Raw genomic sequence first — 25,291 nt, forward strand, 5'->3', positions numbered from 1 at the left:
ACTTTGTTAGAAAGGGCCAGAAGGCAATTTTGTTAACATCTCTTCTTTCTTCATTCTGGAGAGTGATTGAAAAGGCACATCAATATTGTGGCTACCCAGAAAGTCTTTGAATATTAAGTTATAATTTTTCAGATTTCTTGTTGATATTACAAAGCTATAATGCAATCCATTTGAATCCATCTGAATAATAATTTGTATAGCATCAAGTGGACTTGTATGCTAATGTTTATAACGTTTACCTTCTGGGTTCTCCCAGAATTTTACATGTATATATAAAATACATATATATGTATATACACTTNGTGTGTGTATATATATATATATATATATATATATATTATATATATATATATATGTATAGTGCCCAGTGGGCACTAGTAGAAATAATAGGCACTAATTTCTAAACTTAAGAGGCGCCTGGGTGGTTCAGTCAATTAAGCATCCAAATCTTGATTTTGGCTCAGGTCACCATCTCAGGGTTGTGAGATCGAGCCCTTTATTGGATTCGTGCTGAGTGTGGAGGCTGCTTGGGATTCTCTCTCTCCTTCAGCTCTTCCTCCTTCATTTGTACTTTCTCCTCCTCTCTCTCTAAACAAAACAACCACACCAAAAAACAAAAAAAGAAAGAAAAGAAACCCAACCCCCCCAAAACTTAAAAAATGACAGCCAACAGAAAAATTATGTTGTATATATTATGTAATATATGAAAATAATAGAAATGTTTTATGAACAATTCTTAGTTTTTTGGGGATGAAGCCTAAATTGCCCATATTATTCCAGTCTTTTCAATTTTCAAGTGTGGTTATAATCCACTAAATTGATTTCATGCCTCTACTAATGGGTAGCAATCCAAAGTTTGAAAACCACTTTTCTCAGAGATATATGTAGGTGTATGTAGAGCATTGAGAAGTATCAAAGATAATCCTTTAAGGTTCTAATTTTTTAAAACATTTTCAAACCATTGTAGGAGGAAGTTTTGTCTCATGTAGCATGGGCACCAACCAACTACTCTTGACTTTAGTGATCTGACTACATTACAGAAGAAAAAGCCTTCATGATTGCAGCAAGAGTTTTCCAGTGAATCTCATCAATAAGCCCAAAGTCTATATGTTGTGGAAGGAAACTGTAGAGAAACAAAATGAGTGAGGGTATAGAGGAAAGGAGGTATGCGTGTGAGAGAGTAAGCACATAAAAGATGAAATGGGTGAGGGTAAGGAACATGATGGCAATGTTGCCTCTAGTACCATAGACTAGAATCAATGCCAGAAAGTGCCTCTTCAATATATTTAAAAACTTTAACACTATAGCAGGGCTAGGTATTAGTTAATAACGTCAGGAAGTAGAATCTCTTACTCTAGCACATCCTAAATAATCTAATGTTTGCACTTTCTGAAAGCTGAGATTTCACTACCAGTTCTGAACTGCATGAAGTGATTAATTATTCTTTGAATTCAAGAAAAATAGAGGGAGCAGAAGTTTCTCCATGCAGGCTAATTAAATTCTAATTTTCTATTTTTATTTATTTATTTTTAAAGATTTTATTCATTTATTCGACAGAGAGAGAGACAGCCAGCGAGAGAGGGAACACAAGCAGGGGGAGTGGGAGAGGAAGAAGCAGGCTCATAGCAGAGGAGCCTGATGTGGGGCTCGATCCCATAATGCCGGGATCACGCCCTGAGCCGAAGGCAGACGCTTAACGACTGTGCCACCCAGGCGCCCCTAATTTTCCATTTTTAGAAGTGGAACTAGGAGCAAGTCCTTTCCCCCTAAGTGAAAGCTGCTTTACATAGAGAACAAAAATTCATACGAAATCCATAAGTCAAAGTAAAGTATTAAGATTACCTTCTGTCTTTACTGCACTCAGTAGGGAAAAGATGTATGATCACTAGCTTAAAAAGATAAAAAGCATTATAACACCTCAGCATGCCAGACAAGATACACAGACTACTGAAGGTGAAAAATATAAATGGCCAGTTTGTGCACACCAGAATAGCCATAATCAAAAAGACAATAACAACTGTTGGAAAGTATGCAGAGAAATTGCTGCACTGTTGGAAAGAATGCGAAGTGGCGCATTTACTTGAAAACAGTTTGGCAGTTCCTCAAAATGTTAAACATATAGTTACCTTTTGACATGGAAATTCAACTCCTATGTATCTATTCAAAAGAAATAAAAGCACATGTTCACACATGCACAATAATTGTATACATGCATGTTCATAGTAGCATTATTCATAATATTACCAAAAGTGGAGACACCCCAAATGTCCATCAACTGATGAATGAATAAACAAAATATGGTATCTCCATACAATGGGATTGTTATTATTCAACACCAAAGTGGAATGAAGTACTAATACAGACTACAACATGGACAAACCTGAAAATCATTACTCTAAATGAAAGAAGCCAGTTGCAAAATATCTTACATTGTCTGATCCCATTTATATGAAATGTTCTGGACAGGCAAATCTCTAGGGACGGAAAGCAGATTCGTGGTTGCCTACAGCTGTAGGGAGGGTAGGGGATGGAGAGTGACTAAGGAGTGAGAGGTTTCTTTTTGGCATGATGTTCTGAAATGAGACTGTGGTGATAATTGCACAACTTGCTTAATACCTTGCTGAGAAAATAGAATATATTGGGAGTTCTCTCAATTTTCTGTCCCCAAACCCACACACTGGATGGCAAATGTACTTCTAATGACCTGTGCTGTGGTCACTTTCTACCCAAGTCCAATCTCTTCATTTATTTTCCAGGTCCTATCTTTAACCACCTTCTAGGGGCTTCACATTGAGTTAATCCTCTCTTTGGTATCTCACTTTTCTTCCTCTCTGTTGAATATTACAAATCAGCATTTTAAATAAGTTCAATTTTCTCTAGGCTTAAAAAAAACCCTATCGAGTCTCAATTTTCCTAAAGATACCATCAATTTCTTTTCTAGCTAAATTTGAAAGGATTGTCATTTTTACTTCCTTATCCTTCTTGCTTTTCAACCAAGCACAATCTGATTTCACTGTGAGCACACCCAAAACTGCTATTGTAAAGGAGATTGACGTTTTCTGTAAAAGTTAGGTAAGGTTATAACTACCCAGTGGCTTGTAAAAGTGTGTTATCTCCTTCTAACAGTTCAAGTGTAAATGACTGGGTAGATGAGCCAGCTTTGCTCATTAAAATCCTTCCAGAACCAATTTGTGTTGCAAGTAATTGTTCCTACATTCCCTACTGCAGTATCATAATCCTCATGATGGTCGGTAGCCTCGTCACTGCCACATCTAGCTTCTAGTTGGCTGGGAGGGAGGAAACCCATCCAGATGTCTTCTATTCTAGACCTGGGAATGGCAAACAAAAATTCGATTCATAACATTAGTGAGAACTTAATTCAATTGGCCACACATAACTACTGCGTGCAATGCTATTACTATAAAGGGAGCAGGTTTTGGCAGATGTCTATTAGAATCCTCCACAAGGACCGTCTTCTTAATCCTATCGACGATTTTAAGGTTTATTGGGGGGGGACAGTTTCTGAAGCATTTACTACCATTGATCTTCCTCATCTCCTTGAAGTGCTATTTGCTTTTGGTTTCATGATTCTGAATCCAGGGCCTTCTTTGTCTTTTTAAAGATACTTTATTTGCTCTCTCCTCTAACGAAGGTGTTTTTTTCAGAGTTCTATGCTGAGCCTCTTCAGTTGTTACCTGACATACTTTTGCTTGGTTATCATAGAGTTCTCACAGTTCAACCACCATATATATGCTGGTGAAACCCAAAGTCCATAACTACCCCAGTTTGTATCCTATGCTTCAGTTATATATGTACATACAACTCTAACATAGGCACATGCATGTGTGAACACACATACCTATATCCCAGAGGCACTTACCTCAATATCAGCATATCCAAAATTGACTTCCTCTTTTTTCACTTCAATCTTTTTTGTTCCTCAGTGTTCCTTGTCTTAGAGAATGACACGGCTATCTATCCAGTTGTCTAATCCAGGGGTGTTTTAATCATCCTTGTGTCTTTCCTCTTTTTCTCCCCATGCAACCCATCAGTCACCAGATCCTACGTATCTTTCTAATCATCCCTCTTCTCTCCATCCACAGCAGCATTACCCTTAACCGGGCTGCCATTATCTTCTAACCAGTGTCTCTGATTCCAGTCATTCCTCCTGAAATTGATTCTCTATACTTCTTCTAAACTGATTTTTTAAAAATACAGATGTAATCATGTTAATTAAATGTTTAAAATCCTACAATGTATTTTAGTTGCCCATAAAATAGAATTTTAAATTTGTGATACAACCTGTATAATAATTTAAGTCCTCACCCTGCTTTTTTCCCTCAGTCTCATTTTTAAATTCTCCCCTTCTATGCTTTAAAGTTTAAGGCATATTTAACTTCTCTCTGTTCCTCAAAATGTCTGCCTAAAACACTCCTCCTCCTGTCTTGTTCCTTCAAATCATAGCTTATAGTTTATGACCTTAGGAAAGCTTTTACTGGTGTTCAAAAATCTGGGCTAGATTTTATTTATTTTTTAATAGATATTTAGCACTTACTAAGAACTTTGTAAATTTCAGTTATTAGATTCCTGTGCTAATAATCTTATAATCCTACCATTATCACCCCTATTTTATAGGTAAGGAAACAGGCTACATAATTAGCCCAATACTGAAGATAATGAGTAGTAGAACTAGGATTCTAATATAAATATTTTGGTTCCAGAATCCATGTTCATGGGCTATGGTGCCTCCTAGGTACAAGATGGCTCTTCTAGATGATTCTATATTACTCTTTACTTATGCATACATTGTGAAATATTTCAATTACCTGTCTGCCAAATTTTTAGCCAGTGAACTCCATAGAGGCAAGGATTAAATACGTCTTATTTATTCCATATTCTTACATGAGTGTTTTAAAAATATGTAAGTGAAAAAAGTAATGACATTACTAACTATAATTGACCGAATTCAAAAGTATTTACAAGAGTGAAGGAGAGCATATATTTGAAATTCTCAAGAAATGGACTTGGGGCGCCTGGGTGGCTCAGTCAGTTAAGCGACTGCCTTCAGCTGAGGTCATGATGTCAGGGTCCTGGAATCCAGCTCCACCTCGGCTCCTGGCTCAGCATTGAGTCTGCTTCTTCCTCTCCCTCTGTGATCTCTCTCTCAAATAAATAAAAAAATAAATAATCTTTTTAAAGAAGTTACTTAAAAAATAAATGGTCTAAATAAAATATTATTACTTCAGTTCAGGGCATCTGCCCCCCCATACCTCTTCGGTTCAGGACATCTTAATAGAGTCTTGTCAGCATTCAAAACAGCACTAATTACATGCCCTGTATAGACCTTGTTTGGATCCTGATTCAAACAAACCAAAAGTAAAAAAATTTTAGAGAAAAATGAGGAAAACCAAATACAGACTGGGTATAAGTTATATCAAGGAATTATTGCTAACTTTGATTTGATAATGGTATCGTTATATTTTAAAGTCTTTATCAGAGATATATGATTAAGTACTTAGAGGTAAAGATATATGATATCTGGGATTTGCTTTAAAATACTCCAGCTGTATTCATGAATTATTTGTTCAAAGAGAAAAAAAAAAAGATTTTACTGAAAAAAATTCATAGAAACACATGGTGGCGCTGCAGGATAAGATGAAATTGGTGCATGGGCAATTCTGTGGGCTTCATTATTCAGGGGAACAGAGACCATTCCAAGCCAATGAAAAGAGAGGTAGTAAACGAGCTTCAACTACTAAAGCTGCTGGAGGGCTATATACCCTCCAGGGGGTTCTTATTATAAAAAATTGAGTTTCAGTTCCCAAAATTAGGGCTGAAATTTTTTTCTGCAAAAGAGGTTGCTGGAAGGATCCATGGAGATCAAAGGCGAGCTCGCTCTGCGGAAAAGGCAAGTCCTGATTCTCTTTGTTTTGCTGGGATTATCTCAGGCAGGTCCTGAATCTGTGCTATATTCTGTGGCAGAGGAAACAGAAGTTGGTTCTTTTGTGGGCAATCTTGCAAGGGATCTAGGGCTTGGGGTGGAGGAGCTATCATCACGGGAAGCCCGGGTAGTGTCGGATGATAATGAAAAGCACTTACAACTTGATTTACTGACGGGGGATTTGCTCCTAAATGAGAAATTGGACCGAGAAGAGCTCTGTGGCTCCACCGAGCCCTGTGTGCTGCATTTTCAGATGGTATTAGAAAACCCTTTACAGTTTTTTCGGGCTGAACTGCATGTCAAAGACATAAATGATCACTCCCCTATGTTTCTAGACAAGCAAATACTTATTAAAATATCAGAAAGTACCAGTATTGGAACCACATTCCTACTGGAGAGTGCCCAAGATTTGGATGTAGGAACCAATAGTCTCCAAAACTACACAATTAGCCCCAATTCTCATTTCTACATTAAAATTCGAGACAGCAGTGATGGAAAGTTATACCCAGAACTGGTCCTGGACAGAGCATTAGATCATGAGGAGGAGCCTGAGCTCACATTAACACTCACAGCACTGGATGGTGGATCTCCACCCAGGTCTGGGACAACTTTGGTTCTCATCAAGGTCTTGGACATCAATGACAACGCCCCTCAGTTTGCTCAGAAGCTCTATGAAGTTCATGTTCTGGAGGACACACCCATTGGTTCATGGATTATCACCATTTTTGCTAACGATTTGGATGCAGGAAATTATGGGAAAATATCATACACATTTTTGCACGCATCAGAAGATATTCGTAAAACATTTGAAATCAATCCAATATCTGGGGAAGTTCATTTGAGATCATGCCTGGATTTTGAAGTAATACAGTTCTACACTATAAGTATTCAGGCAACAGATGGTGGGGGTCTTTCAGAAGAATGTACTCTTCTGGTTAAAGTAATAGATATAAATGATAATCCACCAGAAGTGACCATCTCATCATTTACAAAGTCAATTCCAGAGAATGCCTCAGAGATTCTGGTTGCTCTTTTTAGTGTCCGAGATCAAGACGCTGGGGACAATGGGAGGATAGTTTGCTCTATTCAGGATGAGCTACCCTTTTTTCTGAAGCCAACCTTCAAGAACTTTTTCACTCTAGTTTCGGAAAAAGCACTGGACAGAGAGACAAAATCCGAGTACAATATCACCATCACCGTCACCGACCTGGGGACCCCCAGGCTGAAAACCCAACTCAACTTAACCGTGACGGTGTCCGACGTCAACGACAACGCCCCCGCTCAGCCAAAGCTCCTACACCCTGCGGGTCCGCGAGAACAACAGCCCCGCCCTGCACATCGGCAGCGTGAGCGCCACCGACAGAGACGCGGGCGCCAACGCCCAGGTCACCTACTCGCTGCTGCTGCCGCCCCACGACCCGCACCTGCCCCTGGCCTCGCTGGTGTCCATCAACGCGGACAACGGGCAGCTGTTCGCGCTCAGGGCGCTGGATTACGAGGCGCTGCAGGCGTTCGAGTTCGGCGTGCGCGCGGCCGACCGCGGCTCGCCCGCGCTCAGCAGCCAGGCGCTGGTGCGCGTGCTGGTGGTGGACGACAACGACAACGCGCCCTTCGTGCTGTACCCGCTGCAGAACGGCTCGGCGCCCTGCACCGAGCTGGTGCCCAGGGCGGCCGAGGCGGGCTACCTGGTGACCAAGGTGGTGGCGGTGGACGGCGACTCGGGCCAGAACGCCTGGCTGTCGTACCAGCTGCTCAAGGCCACGGAGCCCGGGCTGTTCGGCGTGTGGGCGCACAACGGCGAGGTGCGCACGGCCCGGCTGCTGAGCGAGCGCGACGCCGTCAAGCACAGGCTGCTGGTGCTGGTCAAGGACAATGGCGAGCCGCCGCTGTCGGCCAGCGTCACGCTGCACGTGCTGCTGGTGGACGGCTTCTCGCAGCCCTACCTGCCGCTGCCGGACGTGGCGGCGGCCGAGGCCCGGGCCGACCCGCTCACCGTCTACTTGGTCATCGCCTTGGCGTCGGTGTCGTCGCTCTTCCTGGTGTCGGTGCTGGTGTTCGTGGCGGTGCGGCTGTGCAGGAGGAGCCGGGCGGCGTCGGGGGGCGGCTGCGCGGTGCCCGAGGGCCCGTTTGCGGGCCACCTGGTGGACGTCAGCGGGCACGGGGACCCTGTCCCACAGCTACCAGTATGAGGTGTGTCTGAGGGGAGGCTCAGGGACCGGCGAGTTCAAGTTCCTCAAGCCCATTATCCCCAGCCTTCCAGTCCCTGACACTGGTAGAGATATAGGGGGAAATGAGAACTTTAGGAATAGTTTTGGATTCAACATTCAATAACATAATTTATTTAAACTTTGAATCTTTTGTTACTCTTGACAACATGTGGATCCTTTTTTGCCGATCTGTAATGGATATTAGGTGTACTACAGCTGCATGCATTATCTTTTCTCCCGCCCTCCTCACAAATCTTTATTAGCGGCCATAGTGAAGTGGAAATATAATCTGTGTGTTGCCTGTTTTTTTTTTTCAATTGTTTGGTCAAAAATGTTATATTAATGGAGTTGTTGATAATTTTTTGTTGTGATAATGGCATTGTTATGCAAGACAATGCTACTAATTATTTGGAGGGGCAAACTGAAGTATTAAGAGTGAATGCTACAGTATATGTAACTTCTGGATATTTTATCAAAGCAGAGAGCAAAAATAAAAAATGCTGTTGGATCTGGGTGGAAGTATATTGGATTTTTTTGCACTTACTTTGCGCGTTTTCATCATGAAGTGTTAAAAAAAAAAGATATCCCTCCATATTTAGTACTAGGATACTTATTTGCTTGCTTTTTATCTTGTAGTGTTTTTCAAAAATTCACCAAGTGACAAAATAAAAGTGATCACATTGAAAATTATTGATTTCTTAAGTAATTTTCCTTTGTTGTTGTTGTATGCTTTGTGGGGAAGGAACTCTAGATCCTGTGTTTTGTTGATATGGCTGTTTTGTTTTCTTCAATACCATGTTCGCTAGTTTAAATTTATATTATTTTACATTGCTCGTGACTTAACTAGAATGTAGGTCAAGGTATCATTCTGAGCAAAATAACTCTCCATCAGAAGAGTCCGCATAAAAACTTCTTAAATTGAAATGAAAATTCAAAATGTTAAAGAAATGAATTAGGTTCACTTTTCCATTGATTTGTAATCCTTAATAATTTGTGGCCTCTCTCTGATATCCACAAAGAAGGAATGGGTCCGTATTTATGGTTTATAGATATCTATGGTGTTACAGGTTATGTCTCTAATATATACGTAGACAGTTTAATGGAAGATTATAGGTAGAGATTTTCATAGCTATAATGTAGTGTGGATATAGAGCTAGTGTGCCTTGCATTTTTGTAATTTTTCTCATAAAATTAGATATTATAGGCTAGATGGTGTAATAAAATAGAATTTGACATTGAGAAATGGGTGTAACAAATTTCAAGTTCCCTAGGATTCTTTTTTTTTCTTTCCCTCATGAAATTTTTACTGGTTTTATTTTGTTTTGCAGTAGCTATTTACTGGCTATGAGAATTTCATATAAATAGATACTTAATAAAATTTTGAAAAAAATGTTTGGGCCCTTTTAATCTCTCAGTCTCATAAAAAGTAAATCTTATGCTTCTTATGCACTAATAAGAATAGATAAGAACAGGGGCACGTGGGTGGCTCAGTTGGTTGGGCATCGGACTTTGATTTCAGCTCAGGTCATGATCTTAGGGTCCAGGGATCAAGCCCCATGTCAGGCTCTGTGCTCAGCAGGGAATTTGCTTGAAGATTCTTTCCCTTTCCCCTTGCTTCACCCCTTTCTCCCTCAGCTCCTCCCTGCTCTCTCTCTTTCTCTAAAATAAATAAATCTTTTAAGAAAAGAATAGATAAGAACAGAATATCCTATTTGAATAATTTAGGAAGAGACTTATAGACTACCATATAGGATAGAATCCAGAGTCAAATCTTCTTATATAAGATAATGTGGTTGTGATAGAGGAGGTGTCAAAAATCACTGTGCTTACTAATGAAGCATCAAACTTTACATCGGAATCTGGGGATGTACTGTATGGTGATTAACATAATATAATAAAATAAAATAAAAAAAATCACTGTGCTTAGGGGCAAAACATATCACTTAGCAAATGTTATTGGGAAATTTGGCTCACTGTATAAAGAAAATCCTCATCTTATGCCATATAAAAATAAACTTTCTGTGGGTCTAGGATCTCTTTGGGAGAGCAAAGTTAAAGTATTTTAATTGAGAAAATATAATAAACCTAGGTAAAAATATCTTTATAAACCTACTATCAGTTTGAATTTCTTAAACAAGTCTTTAGAATTATAAAAAATAGAGATAAGAATGGACAAATATTACTACCTCAAAACCAGAAGATAGCATAGGCAAGCCAAAAGGCAGGGAGAAGCTACTTGCAGCAGTTTAAGAAGGATTATATTCAGATTATTCAAATAACTGTTGCAGATTAGCAAAAATAAAAACGTCAGAGAGCCAGTGAGTTTTTTTAAGGTTAAAAGGAATAGGAAATTCAAAAAATGGAAACCAAAGTCTGAAAAGAACATGAAATGATGCTTGACCTCATTAGTTGGTGAAAAAAATACTAGAATAAGACGCTACTTTATATCCAGAGCATTAGTAAAGATGAGAAATTTGCATAACATCAAGTGGAACAACAGGAAATTACATGTACAGCCCACTTTGAGAGATTTTTAATAGTATTTAGTGAAATTTAGAGTGAACATACCCTGTGATCCAGCAATTCTACTTTGGGGTATATAAGCCGGAAAAAAATTTTTTTAAATTGAAGTATAGTTGACACACAATGTTATATTAGTTTCAAGTGTATAAGCTCAAAAATTTCTTTCACAGTTTCACAAATGAGATGCCTAAAAATGTTCATCTGGGGGAACAAAGAATAGGAGTGAACCCTACATATCCATCAGTAAAGCAACTGATAAAAGTGTAAAATGTTTCTGAAGGTGTATTATGCAGTATTACCAAAAGGAGTGAACTAGGTGTATATACAACCACATGGATAAATCCCAAATGTTTTAAAAGGAAGAAAGATACCAAGATTTAGAGTACAGTGTTGTAAATGTCCATATAATACATAATATCTTACATTTGTACAAACATATAAGTAAACATATTGGAAGGAGAGAAGAAGGAACAGATGTAGAAAAGAAGATGTATTTACATACAGGAGAATAAAGAATGCAGAGAGAAGTGGGAGCTATACCAATGTCAATGACAGAAATTGTCTCTTCCAAGAGATTGTTTAAGTTGATTGCAGCATTATAGAGTACTCCTCTTTAGTATTGATCAGTTGAAGTGGTAAAAAATGCATATTATTTCTCTATCTTCTTGAGGTCAATTGCCCATACTCCAGGAAGCTAAGAGTTTACTTGTAATTTTGAGACAAGTCTCATTGAGACTTATTTTTGGTAAGGATGGTACAGATTATGTAGACCAGTGCTTCCACTGAAAACAATTAGCTAATAAGACACTAATATATTATCAGGTCACAATTAATGTCTAAGGATAACCCAGAGAGATAAACGAGCTTAAAATCTACTTTTTCCCCAGAATATTTGGAATCCTGGGAAGTGTAAACTTGTATTTTGATGGTTTATATAATAAGGAGGAAATCAAAACATAACAAAGTGAAGTTCATAGAAGACCCTTGCATTAATAAATATGGATCCCTAAGAACTACAACTTTAAGGTGAAAGTAAACGGGAAATGGATGCGCCCTTGTGTGGAATTTTTTTTTTTAAAGATTTTATTTATTTATTTGACAGAGACAGAGACAGCCAGCGAGAGAGGGAACACAAGCAGGGGGAGTGGGAGAGGAAGAAGCAGGCTCACAGCGGAGGAACCCGATGTGGGACTCGATCCCCTAACACCGGGATCACGCCCTGAGCCGAAGGCAGACGCTTAACTGCTGTGCCACCCAGGCGCCCCCCTTGTGTGGAATTTAGCTCTGAATTTGATTTGTTAGCACTGAACTTGATTTAACATGATTGTTGAAAAAGTAGTGCTTCCAGATTCTGATGGAAACAAATGCAGACTTTCTTTTTTTTTATAATAATAATTTTTTATTATATTATGTTAGTCACCATACAGTACATCCCTAGCAAATGCAGACTTTCTATAAAAGAAAGTTCACCCTAAGGCTAAAAATATTCATGTAAATAAGTTTTATATTCTTTACTTGAACACAAAAATAACTGCATACACAAGGAAACATGACACCATGAGTGAGAGCCAGCAGAAAAAAACAGAATACAGAAATATACTTCAAACATTTTAATTAGCAGACATAGTCTAATAATATGCTAAACACTTTAATTGAAATAAAAGTTATGCTTAAAGATGTGAAGAGAATAAGAAATGTGATAGATTATTAAAGAACCAAATAGAACTCCTAGAACTAAAAAATATAACCAAAATTTAAATTCAATCAAAATTGAATAAAGGTTTAACAGGAAAGAAGATACAACCAAATAAATAATTTGTGAAGTGAAAGGTCATAATATAATTATCTAGCATACAGCTCAGAGAGTTGGAAGATGAAAAATATGGAGGAGATGGTTAGAAACATAGGACAGAGTACAAAGTTTAAGATAGGATCAGCAGCAATATTTGAAAAATATTGGAGGGTCACCTGGCTGGCTCAGTTGGTGGAGCATGTGACTCTTAATCTCAGGGTCATGAGTTCAAGCCCCATGTTGGGCGTGGAGCCTACTTTAAAAAATACATATAGGTATGAGATTTTTCCAGAATTGATTAAAATGTCAACAGATTCAGAAGACTCAAATAAACCTGACAGGATAAATTAAAGATAACTATGCCTGGAAACATCATTGTGTAGTTTCAAAAAGCCAAAAACAAAGAGAAATCTTTTTTTTTTAAATGAAAAGGCATAGGAAAAAGACATGTAATCTTTAAACACACAGCAGTTAGACAGACAGCTATGTTCCACGCTGACAATTTCTCAACAGTAGCACTGGAAATTAAAAGCAAAATATCTTCAATATGCTGAGAAATTAGAAAATCTTCCTGCCTTAAATACTCTGCACATAAGAGTCATTAAATGGGAGAATCAAATGAGAGCTATCAGTTTGGCTTTAAATTAAACAAGATCATAGGAGAGAAGTGGTGTAAAGACATCTGATTTCTCAAATATAACTCCTACAGTTTTGTTCTGTCTATCCCTCACCACAATTCTGAGTCTAGGAGTTTGACCTATCTCTGTTTCTAGGCTTCTTCATCTCTGGTGACATTCACTTATACTCTAGTCTTAGTCACCTGAGACCATGGCCACTTTCTAGAGATGGCAGTCTCTTAGAGCCACATCATCTCTGAAGTTGCAAAATCAAGCATACTCCTCTTAATTTACAACTTACCTTCTTTCTTGAAGGGCTTCAACCACCATTTATATCAATAAATCCCAGATTTGTTTCTGCAGCTCAAACCTTTTTTCTCAACTTCATTTATGTCATGGAAGATCATTTATATAAATACTTATATGGACTGCTCTATCGACAATGCAAATTCAACACGTTTTAAATTTAAATGGCCCCTACCTTAAAACTAAACATCCTCTCCAACTCTACACCTGTCCCTCTCTTCTCCTTTTCCTGTTTCCTCTATCAGTTAATACCACCAACACTCACTCAGTTCCCTAAGCCTGAAAAAAAAGTACACTTCTTTTCACTTTTTCTTATCCCACTCCCTCCAGGTCTAATCTGTTACCACATCTTGTATCTTTATCATTTTAATATAAGCTTATTACTGCATTTCTAGTTGAGGTCAATGTCATCTCCTTTTCTATTTTAAAGCCTTTAATAATCTTGCATTTCCATTGATGGAGAGGACTTATAGAATTATTTGCTTATCTCTCCAGTCTCAGTTCTTATTTCTTTCCTCTTGCTCTATGGCTCAGCCATATTGATCCTATTTCAGTTCTTCCAAAAACACTTCTTTCACCTCAGATTTGCACAATCATATGTTGGGATTATCTGGAAATTTTACCCAACACCCAGTTTTTTATCTAGAAAAGTCTTTTCTGTACTTTCAAATTCTGGTTAGATAACCTTTATGTGCTTAGAATAGCATGAACTTTTGATATCATGGTATTCATTATGCTCTATTTTTTAGGTTTAAATTTATTTTTATTTTTAGTGGGGAGGGGCAGAGGAGGAGGGAGAGAGAGAATCTTAAGCAAACTTCATGCTCAGTGTGGAGTGGACTCAGGGCTGAATCTCACGACCTTGAGATCATGTCCTGAACCCAAATCAAGAGTTGAATGCTTAACTGACTGAACCACCCAGGCACCCCTCATTATGTTCTATTTTTAAATGTGTAATCACTTTTCTGCCTCCATTTCTCAGGACAGAAACTGCTTACCACTCTATCCCTAACACTTATTACCATTCCTAGCACAAAGTATATGGTCAATAAATATTTCCTAGTCAGAGTAATGAATGGATGAATAAAATGTTTATGATTATGCCTCTGGAAGGCCTGGGTCTGCAAAATAGATTTCTTTTCCACAACTAAACTGGGTTCTAGTTTGTTCAATTTTTTTATGTCAAAAACTGGACATATCTTGTTTTATTCACTACTATTGAGCATTTATTTTCTACTTCTGCCAGTAAGTCTCCTGTGGAGTGTCCCTATGTAAATGGTACTATTTACCCAGCCTGAAATGTCCAGTCACCCCAAAACAACTATTTTCATAAACTAGTTTCAGTTACAAATGCATGACCTTATTCTTATTGTCTTGTCTTTAAAAAAAAAAAAAGATGTTATTTATTTGTTTGACAGAGAAAGACACAGCCAGTGAGAGAGGGAACACAAGCAGGGGGAGTGGGAGAGGAAGAAGCAGGCTTCCAGCGGAGGAGCCTGATGTGGGGCTCGATCCCAGAACTCCAGGATCACGCCCTGAGCTGAAGGCAGATGCTTAATGACTGAGCCACCCAGGAGCCCCTCTTATTGTCTTTTCTAGGAGTATTTATTGATAGCTAGAGAAGACTAAAACCTCTGGTTCCCCTTTCCAATGTTCCTGGCAACATTTTGCTCACAAAGTCAATTATGTGAAAGAGTTCTCTTAACTATTTTTAGTTGTTTTATATATTGTCTTCAAAGAGAGATCATAACTCATTTGAAGTTGGGGCTATATTTTAAATATGATTTTTATATCACCACAGCCCTAACAGGGTTGTGGTTTATTGTGTTAAAGACTGAATAATAATAGCATCACATATCACAAAGAATGCAACTCAGAAAATAAGAACATAGGAGAAAGTATAATTTAAATTAATCAACAAATACACAAATCAATATTTTGTCTCAAACTTATTTGACTGTTTAAAACCTGAGAAGCTGCAGAGTCGCGTGGTGGCGCTGCAGGATAAGATGGGGACTTTTTTGTACCATCCAATGCTCTGGTCTCCATTAATCAGTGGAACTGAATGCACAGGAGATGGAGGAAGGGGAAAGAGGCTTTCAAGAGAAAGCTAGGGAGCCAACAACACCCTCGTGACAGGATTACAAGTCTATAGATTCCCAGTGGTCCAGGCTGATAGATGAGAGCAATTTAGGAGCTGTTTGCGACTGAGTTGAAACATTCCTGCAGAAACACTTTTGGCTAAGGAGCCATGGAGCCAGGAGAGATTCGCCCTCAGCAGAAAAGGCAAGTGCTGCTTTTCTTTGTTTTCCTGGGAGGGTCTTTGGTGTGTTCAGAGCCCTGGCGCTATTCTGTGGCAGAGGAAATGCAGATCGGCTCCTATATAGGCAATGTGGTGAAAGACATAGGTTTGGGTGTGGAAGACTTGGTTGTGCGAGGGGCGAGAGTCATCTTTGACGACTATAAACCATATTTACAGTTGGATCAGCAGACTGGCAACTTGCTCTTAAATGAGCAATTGGACCGGGAGGCACTTTGCCATCTCAGAGAGCCATGTATATTGCATTTCCAGGTATTATTTGAAAATCCTTTACAATTTTTTCGGGCTGAACTTTGGGTTAAAGACATAAATGATCATACCCCTGACTTCCTAGACAAACACATACTTCTGAAAATCTCAGAAGGTACTGCTCCAGGAACCTCATTTCAAATGGACAGTGCTCAGGACTTGGATGTAGGAAAGAATGGTGTCCAAAACTACACATTAAGTCCCAATCCTTATTTTCACCTTAAATTACAAGACAGTGATGACGGCAGAAAATACCCAGAGCTGTTGCTGGACCAATCTCTGGATCGAGAAAAGGAGCCTGAGTTTAGATTAACGCTAACAGCCTTGGATGGCGGTTCTCCGCCTAGGTCTGGAACTACACTGGTTCACATTTTGGTTTTAGATATCAATGACAATGCTCCAGAGTTCGAGCGGCCTGTCTATGAGGTTCAGGTACCAGAAAACAGCCCTGTTGACTCCTTGGTCGTCAGGGTGTCTGCTACAGATTTGGATGCAGGAATATATGGAGAACTATCTTACTCATTTTCCCACGTCTCCACAGACATACGGAAAACATTTGAAATCCATTCAGTTTCTGGTGAAATCCATTTAAAAGCGCTTCTGGATTTTGAGTTAATTCAGTCATATACAATAAATATTCAGGCCATTGATGGGGGTAGCCTTTCCGGAAAATCAGCAATTTTAGTTCAGGTTGTGGATGTGAATGACAACGCACCAGAAATAGTCATGACATCTCTTACCAGCCCCATACCTGAAAATTCGTCACCTGAAATGGTGGTCGCTATTTTTAGCGTACGAGACCAAGACGCTGGGGACAACGGGAGGATGGTGTGCTCCATTCAGGATGACCTCCCTTTTCTCTTGAAGCCTACCTTCAAGAATTTCTACACCCTGGTAACAGAGGTACCACTGGACAGAGAAAGACAAGCCGAGTACAACATCACCATCACCGTCACCGACTTGGGGACGCCCAGGCTGAAAACCCAACTCAACTTAACCGTGACGGTGTCCGACGTCAACGACAACGCCCCCGCCTTCAGCCAAAGCTCCTACACCCTGCGGGTCCGAGAACAACAGCCCCGCCCTGCACATCGGCAGCGTGAGCGCCACCGACAGAGACGCGGGCGCCAACGCCCAGGTCACCTACTCGCTGCTGCTGCCGCCCCACGACCCGCACCTGCCCCTGGCCTCGCTGGTGTCCATCAACGCGGACAACGGGCAGCTGTTCGCGCTCAGGGCGCTGGATTACGAGGCGCTGCAGGCGTTCGAGTTCGGCGTGCGCGCGGCCGACCGCGGCTCGCCCGCGCTCAGCAGCCAGGCGCTGGTGCGCGTGCTGGTGGTGGACGACAACGACAACGCGCCCTTCGTGCTGTACCCGCTGCAGAACGGCTCGGCGCCCTGCACCGAGCTGGTGCCCAGGGCGGCCGAGGCGGGCTACCTGGTGACCAAGGTGGTGGCGGTGGACGGCGACTCGGGCCAGAACGCCTGGCTGTCGTACCAGCTGCTCAAGGCCACGGAGCCCGGGCTGTTCGGCGTGTGGGCGCACAACGGCGAGGTGCGCACGGCCCGGCTGCTGAGCGAGCGCGACGCCGTCAAGCACAGGCTGCTGGTGCTGGTCAAGGACAATGGCGAGCCGCCGCTGTCGGCCAGCGTCACGCTGCACGTGCTGCTGGTGGACGGCTTCTCGCAGCCCTACCTGCCGCTGCCGGACGTGGCGGCGGCCGAGGCCCGGGCCGACCCGCTCACCGTCTACTTGGTCATCGCCTTGGCGTCGGTGTCGTCGCTCTTCCTGGTGTCGGTGCTGGTGTTCGTGGCGGTGCGGCTGTGCAGGAGGAGCCGGGCGGCGTCGGGGGGCGGCTGCGCGGTGCCCGAAGGCCCGTTTGCGGGCCACCTGGTGGACGTCAGCGGCACGGGGACCCTGTCCCACAGCTACCAGTATGAGGTGTGTCTGAGGGGAGGCTCAGGGACTGGCGAGTTCAAGTTCCTCAAGCCAATTCTCCCCAGTTTCCTTGGTCTGGGTGAGGAGAGGATTAGTGAAGGAAACCCCAATTTCAGGGATAATTTTGAATTCAATTAAGTATTGATACGGGTCTACTGAGCCTAGTCTCAGTTAATTTGTGGAAAGTCCTTTCTTACTGCCTTGCTCACTGGGGTTCTTTTTATTTGGTAAGTAGCTATCCTATTCCAATTTAGTGCATGTTACTGGTGTTTCTAAAGGTGTTCATTTGTGGTATAAGGAATGCAAATTTCCTTTGTTTTCTTTTTGTTGATTAGTCTCACTATAACTTAATTCAACTTAAAGTGTGAAAGTAAATTTTGTATTTTCGGAAGTCTTTAATTTTTAAGTTAGACCACCGTTTTCCAAACTCACCTACCACAGTTCCTAGGTAATTTTGCAGAACTTAAAATTTAAAACATCTTTTTAAATGTTTGCAATCGCTACACAAGCTTATTCCTTTTCCAACCCAGAATATTTGTGTTTGTATGTTCTTTTAGACTAGTATAACTTCTATTCTGTTTGCTCACGTTGACTAAAACCATTAATATATGTGTATTCTTTAATAACAAAACAACATCTCACATTTTTCTAAATATGTACTTCCTTAAAGTGTCCATAAATGAAGATTATGATTTCTTAGAGATTGTGACAACCTTGACTGCTGGATTCTACAAACCATTCACATCAATAGTGCTCAGTCAACTACTAATATTCTCAAATGTAGTTAAATAAATAGCATGTGTCCAGTTGTTTTTAAAGCCATGTAATTCTTCATGCTTTCTGTTAAAATTTTTTCTTTAAACCTCTGCTCATTTCAATTCCCCGTTAAAAGTTACCAGTTTTAGCAATTACAACCCATCTGTTAACTTTGAGCACATCCTTAAAATCCAAGAGATATGAGGAAATAAATCTAAGTCTTTGTTCTTGACCAAATTTTAGAAACTTCAAATGTTAGTTTGGCATTGCATTTTTCAAAAATTTTGGAGCATTTATGATTCCTTTGGAAATAAGCCCGTGACTACTTCTGTTTTTCCCTTTTCAGTTTCCTAGGGTTTTCAAAGCTTTTTTTCTTTTTAGGTTCTTGAATATGTTTCTCAATAGCTCCCCATTTATTGTATGATTAGCACAGTAACTGGAGGATTATAGGTTCTTAATAAAAGTTTTGAATAAATGATTGAAAGAAAGAAGTGTCTTTATTTCACCCTGTGATATTTTGATATTTAAAGACACTAAAATACTCAGAGAACAAAATTTTGCTGGAATTAAATGCTCTCTGATGCATGAGGAATTACATATATAATTTTTGGTTACTAAATTAACCTGATTACTGTTATTGAAAGATCATGCAGTTGTCAGTCCCTGATGTCTCTTTTCTTCAATATATTTTTCCTTTCTCTCTTCCTATTTGAGTCTCCTCTCCTGACTTCTAGTTTAAGGGCTTTATATGGGGAAATTGTGTTTTTGATTTTATAATTTAAATTTCCTTGTATAATTCCCTAAATGATTCATCCAACTTTATTTCTTGCAGTGCAGTTTCAGATCCATACATTAAAACACATTTTTAATTCTTAATGTTCTTCAGCCTATATTTAAATTCTTATATCATTTTATGTTTATTTGCATGAGCTGTACTATTAGAATTATATGAATTCTAAAGGTGTCCTTTTGAGATTAGTAGTGTAGAACACTACTAATCCTTAGTAGGATCTTGGATAAGTCACATCATTTCGCTTGAAATTATTATCAAATGAGATAATATATATAGAAGTATAAGTGCTGTTATTTTTATTATTACTAAGAGCAGTCCTAATAGATGATCCTTCCTGTTACATTCCTGATAATTGTGAAGATGCTAGATTGAACAGTTGATATTTGAATTGTTTCATTTCTCTGCCTAAAACCTTGCAATATCTTCCTTTTATTCTTAGAATAAAATCCAAGCATCTGTTATTTGCCCACAGTTTATCTCTCCGGCCTTCTCTTCCCACTTACTCTTGAGACACAAAGTTTTGGGTACACTGCCCTTTTATTATCTATAATGGCTATTCTTTACCGTTGCTGGCCTTTACGTATCAGTTTCTCATATATGTATTCTTCCCATTTTACAGTCTTAGTCTGTAAGACTTGGCCTGTAAGACACACGTCTTATCCTTCATCTTCTAGATTAAGTGGCACAACTTTGATGGAACCTTTTTCACCCACCACCCATTGAGTCAGGTCCTCCTATTGCATACTTTCAGTGTGCTCAGTATATTTCCTATGTAGCACTTTTCACAGTTTTTTTGAACATATATTTAAAGTCTGTTCATCCCATTAGATGGAAAACTGTATAAGATAAATAGACACGATTTGTCTTGTTACTACTATATGCCTAACTTCTACAAACTCAACAAGTACGTGTTTCCACAGATAAGTTACAGTTACACAGATGAAACAGTTAATACAGTTCATATAGATGAAACCAGTAATTGTAAAATTATTGTGAAATAAGAGGAGAAATCTCTATGTTCCCTGAGTGTAAAGATTTGAAAGGAGTTGGGCATTTGTGACCTCTGAGTATACACCCTGACACGACCTATTATAATTTTTATCACCTTGCATGAGGTCATCTTTTCATAGCATTTTTTCCCTGATTATAAATGCAATTCGTGCACATTTTACAAAATATGGAAAATAAGAGAAAAATGCAAGTAGGCTATGAAGCATATCATCATTTAGGGCAAAATCCTTTAAAGTTTATGGGTAATAATTGCAGATGGGCAGGAAGAGTAGCTCTACCAGTGAAATCATATAAATCATTAAAAACATGTAAATGAGGACTCTTACCAAAGACAGTGGTTGTTCTTTTTTAAGGGGACATTTCATTTCCCTAGGTTGTGTTTGTTTAACTCATTTAACACAAGAACCTCCTCCAGTCAAATGGGTTTGAGAAGGGGAATAAGTGATTTAAAAAATCAGCACCCTGCGCCGCTCTGGCCCCAACACCTTCTCTAAAATTTTTAAGCTACCAGCGAACGCATGGTGGCGCTGTTGACTAAGAAGGCGAATTAAACCACCGTCATTGTGCGCACTCTTTAAGGCACCGATCCAATTCGGTAAACTAGGGGGTTGTGAGCCTGGGCAGATTTTTAAGCAAGCAAATCTGAGCCCAGGAAAGGATTATTCGCTAGACCTTCTTCAAAGGTTGGAAGGCAAAAGGCTGCGTTTGCTAGCACTGCCGGAGGCTTAGTTTGTCAATATATCCGGGAAGAACGTGGCGAAAGCACAATGGAGGCCAGAGGGGAGCGTTTTCTTAGACAAAGGCAAGTCCTATTTCTCTTTGTTTTTCTGGGTGGGTCTCTGGCTGGGTCTGACTCAAGACGCTACTCTGTGTTTGAGGAAACAGAGAGGGGCTATTTAATAGCTAACCTAGCAAAGGATCTAGGGCTAGGGGTAGGGGAACTGGCTGTGAGGGGCGCCCAGGTTGTGTCTAAAGGGAACAAACAGCATTTTCAGCTCAACCATCAGACCGGCGATTTGCTCCTGCATGAGAAATTGGACCGGGAAGAGCTTTGCGGCCCCACTGAGCCATGTATACTGCATTTTCAGATATTGCTGCAAAACCCTTTGCAGTTAGTTACAAATGAGCTTCAGGTCATAGATGTAAATGACCATTCTCCGGTATTCTTTGAAAATGAAATGCAGCTGAAACTCTTAGAAAACACGCCACCAGGAACCATAATTCCTTTGGAAAATGCTGAGGACTTGGATGTGGGAAGAAACAGTCTCCAAAACTACACTATCACTCCTAATTCCCATTTCCACGTTCTCACACGCAGCCGTAGAGACGGAAGAAAGTACCCACAACTGGTGCTGGACAAAGCGCTAGACCGCGAGGAGCAGACAGAGCTCCTTTTGACGCTCACCGCGCTGGATGGCGGCTCTCCACCCCGGTCGGGAATCGTCCAGATCCACATCCTGATCTTAGACATAAACGACAACGCCCCTGAATTTACACAGTCACTCTATGAGGTTCAAATTCTAGAGAACAGCCCCATTAACTCTGTTATTGTCACTGTCTCAGCTTCTGACTTAGATACAGGAAATTTGGGGACAGTATCATATGCATTTTTTCACGCTTCTGAAGAAATTCGCAAAACCTTCCAGCTAAATCCAATTACTGGTGATATCCAGCTAGTCAAATATTTGAATTATGAGGTTTTGAATACTTATGAAGTGGACATAGAAGCTAAGGATGGTGGAGGCCTTTCCGGAAAAACCACAGTGATAGTTCAGGTGGTTGATGTGAACGACAACCCACCAGAACTGACCTTGTCCTCAATTACCAGCCCTATCCCTGAGAACTCGCCAGAGACTGTGGTGGCTGTTTTCAGTGTTTCTGATCTAGACTCTGGAGACAATGGGAGAATTATGTGTTTCATCGAGAACAATCTCCCCTTCATGCTCAAACCATCCGTAGAAAATTTTTACACCCTAGTTACAGAGAGACCACTCGACAGAGAGACCCAGGCCGAGTACAACATCACCATCACCGTCACCGACCTGGGGACCCCCAGGCTGAAAACCCAGCACAACTTAACCGTGACGGTGTCCGACGTCAACGACAACGCCCCCGCCTTCAGCCAAAGCTCCTACACCCTGCGGGTCCGCGAGAACAACAGCCCCGCCCTGCACATCGGCAGCGTGAGCGCCACCGACAGAGACGCGGGCGCCAACGCCCAGGTCACCTACTCGCTGCTGCTGCCGCCCCACGACCCGCACCTGCCCCTGGCCTCGCTGGTGTCCATCAACGCGGACAACGGGCAGCTGTTCGCGCTCAGGGCGCTGGATTACGAGGCGCTGCAGGCGTTCGAGTTCGGCGTGCGCGCGGCCGACCGCGGCTCGCCCGCGCTCAGCAGCCAGGCGCTGGTGCGCGTGCTGGTGGTGGACGACAACGACAACGCGCCCTTCGTGCTGTACCCGCTGCAGAACGGCTCGGCGCCCTGCACCGAGCTGGTGCCCAGGGCGGCCGAGGCGGGCTACCTGGTGACCAAGGTGGTGGCGGTGGACGGCGACTCGGGCCAGAACGCCTGGCTGTCGTACCAGCTGCTCAAGGCCACGGAGCCCGGGCTGTTCGGCGTGTGGGCGCACAACGGCGAGGTGCGCACGGCCCGGCTGCTGAGCGAGCGCGACGCCGTCAAGCACAGGCTGCTGGTGCTGGTCAAGGACAATGGCGAGCCGCCGCTGTCGGCCAGCGTCACGCTGCACGTGCTGCTGGTGGACGGCTTCTCGCAGCCCTACCTGCCGCTGCCGGACGTGGCGGCGGCCGAGGCCCGGGCCGACCCGCTCACCGTCTACTTGGTCATCGCCTTGGCGTCGGTGTCGTCGCTCTTCCTGGTGTCGGTGCTGGTGTTCGTGGCGGTGCGGCTGTGCAGGAGGAGCCGGGCGGCGTCGGGGGGCGGCTGCGCGGTGCCCGAGGGCCCGTTTGCGGGCCACCTGGTGGACGTCAGCGGCACGGGGACCCTGTCCCACAGCTACCAGTACGAGGTGTGTCAGGGGAGAATCTGGGACCTGGGAATTTAAGTTTTTGAAGTCTGTTGTCTCCACCCAACAGAGGTCTGTGAACAATGTGGAGGAAAACTCAAATTTTGTAATAGGTTTGGATTCAGTTAGGAATTTGGGTGAAGGAATTTGGGTTCTTTCTGAGTATGATAGGTCTCCATTACTGTTTTTGGTCAGTATAGAATTTCTTGGGTGATTTGCTGATTCCATATTCCTATTAAGGAGATTAGAAATATTCTTTGAGTATATACTCATGTTTACTCTTTTTTATCCTTTCTATTTTGATGGAGACAAAGAATTTTCAACTTCATTGCATTACTGAAAAGTCATGAACATGTGTTGAATTTATCAACCTTTCATTATCAAGCACGTTGATTGAAGAGGACCCAGCCCCATCCTCTATTTGATTGTTATATGGAGACTCTAAATTTTTGATGTTGCAGTTATTTAGAAAGCACCATGATATTAATATAATGAAATATTAGTATAGCTTCTGCTTAATCTGATACTAAGCCTACTTGTCTTAAATTTTTAAAAGGAGAAATGTCTGCAAAAATTGCATGTTTTGGGGCGCCTGGGTGGCATAGCGGTTAGGCGTCTGCCTTCGGCTCAGGGCGTGATCCCGGTGTTATGGGATCTAGCCCCACATCAGGCTCCTCCGCTATGAGCCTGCTTCTTCCTCTCCCACTCCCCCTGCTTGTGTTCCCTCTCTCGCTGGCTGTCTCTATCTCTGTCGACTAAATAAAAAAAATTGCATGTTTTTGTTTCACAGTAGTATTAAATAGAAAGGCTACAATTTCTCCCATACTTAAGGGCATTTCCTCTATATCAACAGTCAGTATACCATATATATATGAGTATTATCAAAAGATTATTAGATTATTTCAAGATATTTAAGTGATAGATCCCTTGTGGTATCTGTCTAGCTCACGCCATAATTTTCAGGGAACTCTTCTCTTCAGAAGAAGTGCATGGTTGCAGCCATGTTTATTTTATTTGACCCATTTCCCCCTGTCTTCAGACAATCAGATAAGATGGTATTGCTAATTCAAACTGAGTAAATCTCTTTTGTTTAAAAAATAGCTTTAGAAATCAGATCTAAAACAGTTTCTGTTAGGAACTTAACAAGAAATTAGTAACGTGTTGGCTAAATACATGGAAGGAAAAACAGAAAGTCAGTGCACTTAGAGACAAGAAGAAAGGAGATGCCTAAAAAGTAACATTATGGATTTTCCGGTCCCTCCCAAGTCTGCTTTCTCCCCTGGCTTTTTGGAAACAAGTATGTGGGCTTTTAAGAAATCTCCCTTTAATTATGATAACCACGTGGATTTTTCCCCTGTCAAAAGCATGTTGAGATTCTTACATGGATTGAACTTTACTCTTCATTGGAGATTTTAAATTGGGGTTTTTATATTAATATAATACTATTTGGGATCAAAAGTTTGTGGATTAGTAGTCTGTAAGGGACAAGCACAGGCTTTCGTTAAAATATATGATTTTGAGAAGAACTGATGGCTATTTTAAAATTTTACAGTTCTTTGAGTGTCTTATGGAAATTCTTTGAAAATTATCCTATGTAAGAAAGTTTTGAATATTATTACTGTCATAATAGCATTAGTGTGAAATAACATTGACAATGTAAAATGTGTTCTAAATGAGATGTATACTTTAGGACCTTTATAGCCTGGTATTTATGTTCTGGTTTTTGTTTGTTTTTTTAGAATCTATTCCATTACATAGGGGATGCCAGAGTATTTTTCCATTTAATGAAAAACATTTAGATCATTCTGAAGTAT

The 25,291-nt window shown here is 41.0% G+C and overlaps 3 protein-coding genes across 3 annotated transcripts; all 3 read left to right on the forward strand.

Annotated features, from left to right (window-relative positions):
* Window positions 1-5,702: 5,702 nt before the first annotated feature.
* On the forward strand, window positions 5,703-9,319 carry LOC100483912 (protocadherin beta-14-like). The gene is given in 3 exon segments (XM_034656141.1): window positions 5,703-7,222; window positions 7,224-8,091; window positions 8,093-9,319. Coding segments are annotated over 3 exon segments (2,397 nt in total). The 5' UTR covers window positions 5,703-5,873; the 3' UTR covers window positions 8,273-9,319.
* A 6,100-nt stretch (window positions 9,320-15,419) lies between these two features.
* On the forward strand, window positions 15,420-19,112 carry LOC100483409 (protocadherin beta-18-like). Its single transcript, XM_034656142.1, is given in 2 exon segments — window positions 15,420-17,019; window positions 17,021-19,112. Coding segments are annotated over 2 exon segments (2,394 nt in total). The 5' UTR covers window positions 15,420-15,637; the 3' UTR covers window positions 18,033-19,112.
* Window positions 19,113-21,002: 1,890 nt separating this feature from the next.
* LOC117801481 (protocadherin beta-3-like) lies at window positions 21,003-23,582 on the forward strand. The gene has a single exon (XM_034656144.1). The coding sequence runs from the start codon at window positions 21,222-21,224 to the stop codon at window positions 23,514-23,516; it is 2,295 nt and encodes a 764-aa protein (XP_034512035.1). The 5' UTR covers window positions 21,003-21,221; the 3' UTR covers window positions 23,517-23,582.
* Window positions 23,583-25,291: the final 1,709 nt, after the last annotated feature.

This window comes from Ailuropoda melanoleuca, chromosome 3, assembly GCF_002007445.2.
Source record: "Ailuropoda melanoleuca isolate Jingjing chromosome 3, ASM200744v2, whole genome shotgun sequence".
Lineage (NCBI taxonomy): Eukaryota > Metazoa > Chordata > Mammalia > Carnivora > Ursidae > Ailuropoda > Ailuropoda melanoleuca.

Excerpts from the sequence above, each read along its gene's own strand:
- LOC117801481 (XM_034656144.1), top strand. The coding sequence starts at position 21,222 with ATGGAGGCCAGAGGGGAGCGTTTTCTTAGACAAAGGCAAGTCCTATTT.